This window comes from Chanos chanos, chromosome 3 (assembly GCF_902362185.1).
Source record: "Chanos chanos chromosome 3, fChaCha1.1, whole genome shotgun sequence".
In the NCBI taxonomy this organism is placed as follows: Eukaryota; Metazoa; Chordata; class Actinopteri; order Gonorynchiformes; family Chanidae; genus Chanos; species Chanos chanos.
Window position 1 is genome coordinate 177,501 of NC_044497.1, and position 10,000 is coordinate 187,500.

Consider the following 10,000-nt stretch of genomic DNA (forward strand, 5'->3'; position numbering starts at 1 on the left):
TGATGAAGGGAATTAAACCGGAACGAAAACCAGACCCCAGTGGATCGGGTCAGGGAGTATAGTCACACTAAAACACATAGACAATCAGACAGGAAAATATTGTGTAGGGCTTGTTACCACCTGTATTCTTTATGCTAAGTTCACACTACACGATTTTAGCCCCGGTTCTCCACACGTCGAGAGGTTTTGGAGATCGCCAACGAAAGCCCCAGATCAGAGGCAAATCGGCGTTCATTCGAGTCTCGAAAATTGGCTCTCGATCACTATGTGTGAATTGTTTACAGACGCCGTCTGAAAGACTCGTGGATGCCTCACAGATGGCCGAAAGGTATTAAGCAGGCTAAATATCTGGACCTGTCGGAGTGTCCAAATCCTGTAGCAGAACCCATCAACATAGAGCCTGTCCGTCTCCTATTAATGTCATCTACATAGAGCCTGTCCATTTCCTATTAATGTCATCTACATAGAGCCTGTCCATTTCCTATTAATGTCATCTACATAGAGCCTGTCCGTCTCCTATTAATGTCATCAACATAGAGCCTGTCCGTCTCCTATTAATGTCATCTACATAGAGCCTGTCCATTTCCTATTAATGTCATCTACATAGAGCCTGTCTGTTTCCTATTAATGTCATCTACATAGAGCCTGTCTGTTTCCTATTAATGTCATCTACATAGAGCCTGTCTGTTTCCTATTAATGTCATCTACATAGAGCCTGTCCGTCTCCTATTAATGTCATTGTACTGAAATTGGCTGCAATTCACCTAGAGGGCACTTGTGAGAGAGTCCTCAGTGAGTGGGAGTGAATGGAGCTAAACAGCTATAATAATTATTTACACCTGCTTCTAGACAAAAAAGCCCAGATTTTATTTTAGTTTTTGCAAATAAAGTATCGATTATATATCAGAATTGAAATGAAAAAATACTAATGTCCTTCTGTTTTTTTTACAGGGAAGGCAATTTTGCACATAAAACACTAGTATTCTGCTTATGTGTGCTGATTGGTTGGTTAAGGATTTATGACTGTTTGCGAATGTAATAGTACGCTAACTAGTCATGGTGGCATTAATGACTGCTCCACACAGTCATTAAAATGGTTTGACTGCCGTGGTTTGAGTGCGGTGTTCTTTGCATGTCTACACAATACATAAATTGGGAGATGAAATTAAAATAAAGCCGAGTTTAAGGTATATTATGTTGTTGTTATTCTGCATCGCACATATGGCCGTAAATGCCATAAAGCCATAATGCCTTGAAGTTGCTCGTGGTGCGTGACATCACAAACACTTACAGAAAGGTATTTTACTACAATTGAAAAACTGTAAAAAATCTAAAAATTGAATTATATATATTGGCTTGACCCCTTATGTTGAAAACATAATGAAAACAAGAAAAAAAAATTTCCCCATGAAAGTTACATTTTTGGTGTACAGCCCCATAGGCCCCCAATTCATTCTGGACTCTCATGAGTGCCCCCTATGAAACAGGAAGTTCTGAGAGTGGAAGTTCTCTCCTGTTCAGAGACTCTCTGCCTGTGGTGTGAAAAGTGTTGTGACTGGCAGTGAGTGTGGTGAGCTACAGCCAATGAGAGCACAAGACATGGGGTGAGGGGAAACCTGGGGGAGGAGTTGCACAACATCAATAACCATGGCTACAACAAAAGTTTATTTTTTTCTTTTTCCTCCTTGTTTTTTCGCTGCGAATCAGCCACACAAACAACTTTGATCACTCACTTCTTGCTGACATCCATTTCTGGGGAAAAAAAATCCCTGTCTCACGCATGGTATCTACATTTCCTAATATTCGTATCCTAAATTTCCTTCAGGATTAATGAAGTATCTGTCTGTCTATCTATCTATCTATCTATCTGTCTATCTGTCTATCTATCTATCTGGTATCGCGTCATTCCCGGTGTCACTTCTTGTGTGTGTTTTCATGACAAAATGTCGTTTTGGAGATCAGACAGACTCATCGGAGATTCCTCCTGGTGAAAGATCTTATAATGTGTGACTCTCTGTCACTGACCAGTCGTGTAGTGTACAAACCACAACGACTTCAAGATTCCCAATTACAAGGCAACAAGTTGTGTAGTGTGAACAGTGCAGCGATCTGACGACTTTGAAAGTCATGTAGTGAGTCCGTGGCTTTGGTCATCAGAAAAAGGATCACAAGGGTTACAGGTTTTGAGAGAAGTTGTACGCTGGCTTCAGTGTTTGAGAGGATAGAAAATAGCAAATCTAAAAATGGATTTTAAACTGGTTTGTATTTTGTTTATGGTAGGTGGAACATCAGAACAGAAATCTTAAAATGCAGATTCTGCTCAGAATTAACCAGTGAGGTAAAGTTCAGTTTTCAAGACAAATTTTCTGTGAATTTCATGATGCAGGTAAGATGATTGAGGACTTCTGGGGCTCCTCCAAGAAACTTCTTGGAGACTTGAAGTTTCTGGATAGTCTGAAGACTTTCGACAAGGACAACATCCCTGCTGCCAACATCAGAAAAATCCGTGAAAAGTTCATTAACCACCCAGACTTTCAGCCCTCACTGATAAAAAATGTCTCCTCTGCCTGTGAGGGTCTGTGCAAGTGGGTGCGTGCCATGGAGGTTTATGAGCGTGTGGCCAAAGTGGTTGCTCCAAAGAGAGAGCGTCTCAGAGAAGCAGAGGAGGAATTGGCAGTTCAGATGGAGATGCTGGCAGTGAAACGTGCTGAGCTGAAAGAGGTGGAGGACCGTCTGCAGGCACTAAACGACACGTTTGAGGCCATGAATCAAAAAAAGAAGGACCTGGAGAACAACATCGAACTCTGTTCCCAAAAGCTGGTCCGGGCAGAGAAGCTGATTGGTGGGCTGGGTGGAGAGAAGGACCGGTGGACAGAGGCCGCCCGTCTCCTGGGTGTCAGTTACACCAACCTGACCGGGGATGTGCTTCTTTCAGCAGGTACCATATCTTACCTTGGTGCCTTCACTGTGGACTATCGCGTAGAGTGCCAACAGCAGTGGCACAAGCTGTGTCAGCAGAAGGAGGTACCCTGTTCTGAGGACTTCACCCTTAGCAATACCCTTGGGAACCAAGTGCTGATCAGAGCATGGCAGATTGCTGGGTTACCAGTGGACTCATTCTCCATAGACAATGGCATCATTGTGTCGAACTCTCGACGCTGGCCACTAATGATCGACCCACAGGGACAAGCCAACAAATGGATCAAAAATATGGAGAAGGCCAACAAGCTTTCTGTCATAAAACTGTCAGATGGGAACTACATACGCACACTGGAAAATGCCATCCAGTTTGGAACACCTGTCCTGCTAGAGAATGTAGGGGAGGAACTGGATGCAGTTCTTGAGCCTGTTCTGTTGAAGCAAACTTTCAAGCAGCAAGGAGTGGAGTATATGAGACTAGGTGAAAACATTGTAGAATATTCTAGAGAATTTTTGTTCTACATGACCACAAGGCTACGAAACCCACATTACCTGCCCGAGGTGGCAGTGAAGGTGTGTCTTTTGAACTTTATGATCACACCACTAGGACTGCAGGACCAACTACTGGGAATTGTGGCAGCGAAAGAGAAGCCAGAACTAGAGGAGAAGAAGAACAAATTGATCCTGGAGAGCGCAGCTAACAACAAGCAGCTCAAGGAGATCGAGGACAAGATCCTAGAGGTGCTTTCCTGCTCCGAGGGTAACATTCTGGAAGATGAGACAGCCATAAAGGTGCTGTCCTCCTCAAAGGTGTTGTCAGAGGAGATCTCAGAGAAGCAGAAGATTGCTAGCGTGACAGAAAAGGAGATAGATAACACACGGATGGGCTATCGTCCTGTTGCTGAGCACTCATCAATGCTGTTCTTTTGTGTTTCTGAACTGGCAAACATTGAGCCCATGTACCAGTACTCTCTCACATGGTTCATACACCTGTATATACAGTCCATTGCAGAGAGCCCGTGCAGTGAAGACCTTGTCGTTCGCATCCACAACATTCAGGAGCATTTCACTGCCTGCATTTATAACAACGTCTGCCGCTCTCTCTTTGAAAAGGACAAGCTGCTCTTCTCTCTGCTCCTCACCATTGGCATTATGCAGGACAAAGGTCAGGTTGATGACCTCGTCTGGCGATTTCTGCTTACAGGTGGAATTGCCCTTGACAACCCACATCCAAACCCTGCTCCAGACTGGCTGTCGGACAAGGCGTGGTCCGAGATTGTCCGAGCTTCAGAACTTCCCAAACTTCAGGGTCTCTTTGAGCATGTTCAGATGAATGTTCCAAAGTGGAAAGGAATCTACGACTCGAGTAGACCCCACGAAGAACATTTACCGGATCAGTGGCGGCTTCTGGTGGGTTTGGACCGCATGGTGGTGCTGCGTTGCTTCAGGCCTGACAAACTGGTTCCAGCTGTACAGGACTTCATTGTGGACAACATGGGAAGTGCCTACATTGAACCCCCGACCTTTGACCTGGCAAGAAGCTATAAGGACTCAAACTGCTGCTCGCCACTCATCTTTGTTCTCTCTCCAGGTTCAGACCCTACTGCAGGTGTGTTCCCAACCAAAGGCTCCTCAATTATTTAATCCTATAACAAAGTGTCTTTGTCTCACTGGCTTGTGTTTTCAGGATTGCTGAAGTTTGCAGATGACCTGGAGATGGGAGGCAGCAGGACTCAGACCATCTCTCTGGGTCAGGGTCAGGGCCCAATTGCTGCCTGCATGATTGAGCAGGCACTGAAGGATGGCACCTGGGTAGTGCTGCAAAACTGCCACTTGGCCACCAGCTGGATGCCAGCACTGGAGAAGATCTGTGAGGAGGTCATCATCCCTGACAACACCCACACAAACTTTAGGTAGGGAGACATTTTAGTTGCTTTTCTTTTTTTTTTAAGTGAGAAATGAACACAAATGTCTTTCATGGCAAAATGCCTGTAGAAATTCCCTCCACAAATGTTTGTGAATGTACATGATCAGTAAGCTATGGAGTTAAAAGCAGAGAGAAACACTGATTATCACAAATTTTCTCATCTGTTTGTGTCTCTCACACAGGCTGTGGTTGACCAGTTACCCATCTGATCAGTTCCCAGTGAGCATTTTGCAGAATGGCGTTAAGATGACGAATGAGCCGCCCAAAGGCCTGAGAGCCAATCTCCTGCGCTCATACCTCAATGACCCCATCTCAAACCCTGACTTCTTCTGCAGCACCACCAAACAGGACGTGTGGCAGAAGTTACTGTTTGGACTGTGCTTCTTCCATGCCCTTGTCCAGGAGAGGAGAAACTTTGGCCCACTAGGTCAGAGACATGTCTGTTCACCTATCTATCAGTCCATCTCTCCATCTGTCCAGCTCTCCATCTTTCCATCTGTCTGTGACTTTGGTCAGCACCTTTTGAATAGTGATCCATATATGTCTAATATTTAAACAGATTTTTGGATATGGAGTAGATTTTTTTAGAAATTTTATATGTAACTTCAAATATGTGATTCACAAGACATGAATGAAACTATATTTGGTTCCTCATCATATCTGGGCCTTGGCTGAAATGTTAGATTGTGTCTGACCATCGGAATCAGAGTTACTTTATTGTATAAGTTTGCAAATACAAGGAATTCAAGGGACGGGACAGCCTGTGGCCTAAAGGTTAGAGAAGTGGACTTGATACCAAAAGTTTCCTGGTTCAGTTCCCAGGACTGGCAGGGAACATCCATGGCTGAAGTGCTGTTGAGCTAGGCACTCAACACCCCCCCCCCCCACCCCCCCCAACTGCACCCTGGGTAAAGATTGTACATAAGAGAACTGTAACAGAGGAAGAGCAGCATATGTCTGCAAATGATTATGGTTCTGAGTTTTGGGGGACAAGGGATCTCTAAAATGTACAGTCAGGACGTGTGTCTCCCAGAGTCTGAATAAGTATGACGGAGTGTTCACAGTATGTACAGAATATATGCAGATGAATAGACTGAATACTGTCCCTTTACCAGTATAGTGTGTGTGTGTGTGTGTGTATGTGTGTGTGTGTGTGTGGTCTCTCTCCAGGGTGGAATATTCCTTATGAATTTAATGAATCAGATTTGCGGATCAGTCTACGGCAGATCAACATGTTTCTGGATGAGTATGAAGAGGTTCCACTAGAGGCCCTCACTTATCTTACAGGTACACACACACAGAGACACACACACACACTTACACACACACAGACACACACACACACATTCACACACATTAACGGTGTAACACTTCTGAAACTAAGACCGGACTGGGTTTCACTAAAAATCATAAGCTGACAAGTAAAGAATGACATTATCAAGGCCTAAATCAAATACAAGGAGAAACTGGAACAGGAATTCAGCACCAGGAACACTAAACAAGCCTTTCAAAAAGTAAGACCTCTCACAGGATGTGACCCAAAACCCAAGTTAACTGCAGTAACTAACCCCACCTCATTTGCTCAGGACCTTAACACTTTCTACACACGGTTTGACACCACCAACTGTTCAGAGGAATGCAAGGCACTACTGGAGACTTTACCCATCACAGAGCCAGCACACGCTGTTCCCTTCACAGCAGAGGACGGGCGCCGGCAGCTGAGCCGGTGTAAGCTGGGCAAGGCCCCAGGACCAGATGGCGTCCAGGCAAAGGTGCTCGAGGTCTGTGCCACTGAGCTGTCTCCCGTTATGCACTCCATCTTCAGTGAATCTCACACCCTGTGGAAGACATCTATCATCATACCAGTACCCGAGAAACCACACCCCTCAGAACTAAACCACTATCGACCAGTTGCACTCACCTCAATAGTTATGAAGTGCCTGGAAAAACTGGTGCTTAACATCATCCTTCCAGTTGTCGAACCACAGTTCGACTCCCATCAGTTTGACTATAAAGCCAAAAGGGGGAGGGAGGATGCTGTACCATGCCTCCTTCACTTCCTCCTGCAACAACTAGAATCACCCGGTCACTTTGCCAGACTACTCTTCATCGACTTCAGTTCTGCTTTCAGTACCATTCAGCGCCACCAGATGATCAGGAAGCTCCACCACCTCAACGTCCCCCCACTTCTCACCCACTGGGTACACAGCTTCCTCAGTGACAGACCACAGACAGTTAGAGTGGGCACTGTATCATCTTCATCCACCATCACCAACACCAGAGCCTCACAAGGCTGTGTCCTGAGGCCCTTCCTGTTTACCCTCTACACCCACGACTGTGTCAGCCCCTCACCCATCACTACATACTTCAAATACTCTGATGATACTGCCATACTTGTACTCCTCAATGCCAATAACTATAGGATATCAAGACTCCATCTCCCACTTCACAAAATGGTGCACAGATAAGTACCTGCAACTGAACGTAATGAAGACAAAAGAGCTGCTAATTACCACCTCAAGCACACACAACACGTCCCATAACCCCACCCACAACTCCATCTGCATCAATAACAAAATTGTTGAGTAAGTGGATTATTGTTTCATATATCTCAGACTCAACCTAGACACTAAACTGTGCTTCAAACAACACACCACGGACATCCACAAACGCTGCTAGCAAAGACTTTCTATCATCCAAAAACTTTCTTTCATCCGAAGACTTTCTATCAACCCGAAAACTTTCTATCATCCGGAAACTTAACGCACTTTCTGTTGCCCCCCACACAATGCTACTGCTGTACAAAAGAATACTCCAACCCATTCTCCTCTATTGCTCCCCCTGCTTCTTCAGTATGCTAACCACTTCCAACAGGAACAAGCTTATACGTATAATACACAACAACAGGAACAAGCTCATACGCATAATACACAACAACAGGAACAAGCTTATACGCATAATACACAATGCCTCAAAAATGATCAGCGCCCCCACCCCCAGCCTCCCAGATCTCAACAGCAAAGCTATCACACGCAAAGCACATTTAATCACACATGAGCCCGGGCACCCACCCAATCCATTCTTCACACTCCTTCCATGAGGTCATCAATACAGATCCTTGGCTTGTAGACGGGCATGATATAGTACGAGTTTCGTCCCCTCTGCTATAACAACATTGAGCAAAACACCCTGGTAACCAAGAAGTGCAAAGATGCTATGTATATTTGTACATATGTTTTAACTGTGGATGTATGCTGTAGGGATGTATCTATGTTGGGTGTATATAGTGTTGTTCATGTATACTTATTCAAGTCGTTATGTCTATGTTAGGTGTATATTGTGGTTTTGGGGGGCACACGTCATGGTGATGGAATCACATGTAAGGCTTTGTACAACCGTTTCCGTTTTTACACATTTCCTTGTAAAAGGACATTAAAGAAACTATTTAAATTAGGATCGCCCACCCCTATGTTAAATGCAGGACGCAGAAGGGCAACGAGGCAATAAGAATGCAAAGCTGGCTATACGCCTACGAAAATACATAAAGCAAATTGTTTATGCGGAATCTTTTAAATGCAAATCTATATAGCCCCTGGGCCATGAGCACAAAAAAATTATTGAAGTTTCTTATGCGCATGAAACTTCAACTTATCTTAGCATCTACTGAACTTAACTGGATCAACCAGGACAGTCTTTAAATCAGTGGAGTTCCTCACCTCAGTGTGTGCGGATGGTCTGTTAGGCAGGCGCTGGAACAACATTCAGGCAAGAAAGGATGCTTTTATATTCAAACCCGAACAAACCTTCATAAGACCGCATCAGAATGACCTTAATATGGTATATACTGCCGGGAGAATAGAACTAGCAAATTGTCTGACAAACATCTGTCTTAAACTTTAAACTTTATTTTCTCAACTGAAATAGTTTCTCATGCGTACGCATTAAAGTGTAAAACAAGGAGGACCTAGCCTCATGAGAAAAGAAAAAACTTGAACATAACAGTTGTGTTGGTTGCTTGCCATCCATTGCAGCTGGCTTGTCAATACCGCAGTATTGCAATACTGTGATTATCGCGACAGCCCTACACACACACACACACACACAGGGTTAGAACTGACAATGCAGTTTGACTAGTGTCACTTGGGTTACACACACATCTTCTTTAAATTTACCGATGTATGGGCCCCATTTACTACTTCAGTACTAACTGTATTTCACTGGTTGTATTTAAATGATCTGTCACTTTCTGTTACAACAAACTGTAATCTCTCTCATTCTGTCGCTCTCTCTCTCTCTCTCTCTCTCTGCAGGGGAATGTAACTATGGGGGACGTGTGACAGATGATAAGGATCGCAGGTGTCTGTTGTCTCTTTTGTCCACATTCTACAGTAAAGAACTGATTCAGCAGGACAGATACAGAGTGTGTGAGGGAGACGCATACTATGTACCACCGCATGGGCCTTACCAGGTACACACACACACACACACACACATACACACACACACACACACACACACACTCACAGACACACTCACACACACACTCATAGGCACACATATACACATGCGCACACACACACACACACACACACTCACAGGCACACATATACACATGCACACTCACACACACACTCACAGGCACACATATACACATGCACACACACTCACACACTCACAGGCACACATATACACATGCACACTCACACACACACTCACAGGCACACATATACACATGCACACACACTCACACACTCACAGGCACACATATACACATGCACACTCACCCACACACTCATAGGCACACATATACACATGCATACTCACACACACACTCACAGGCACACATATACACATGCACACTCACACACACACTCATAGGCACACATATACACGTGCACACTCACAGGCACACACATACACACACACACTCACACACACACTCATAGGCACACATATACACACACACTCACACACACACTCATAGGCACACATATACACATGCGCACACACACACACACACTCACAGGCACACATATACACATGCACACACACACACACACTCACAGGCACACATATACACATGCACACACACACACACACTCACAGGCACGCATATACACATGCACACTCACACACACACTCATAGGCACACAT

At 44.6% G+C, this 10,000-nt stretch overlaps 1 protein-coding gene across 1 annotated transcript in view; it reads left to right on the top strand.

Annotated features, from left to right (window-relative positions):
* dnah3 (dynein axonemal heavy chain 3) overlaps positions 1-10,000 on the top strand; it is a 108,760-nt gene that overhangs the window by 92,359 nt on the left and 6,401 nt on the right. The window contains exons 50-55 of the mRNA XM_030770142.1: positions 1-48; positions 2,387-4,528; positions 4,607-4,832; positions 5,029-5,273; positions 6,017-6,133; positions 9,157-9,314. The exon at positions 1-48 is cut by the window's left edge and continues 151 nt beyond it. Coding sequence (XP_030626002.1) covers positions 1-48; positions 2,387-4,528; positions 4,607-4,832; positions 5,029-5,273; positions 6,017-6,133; positions 9,157-9,314 — 2,936 coding nt within the window. The remainder of the gene's footprint in view (positions 49-2,386; positions 4,529-4,606; positions 4,833-5,028; positions 5,274-6,016; positions 6,134-9,156; positions 9,315-10,000) is intronic.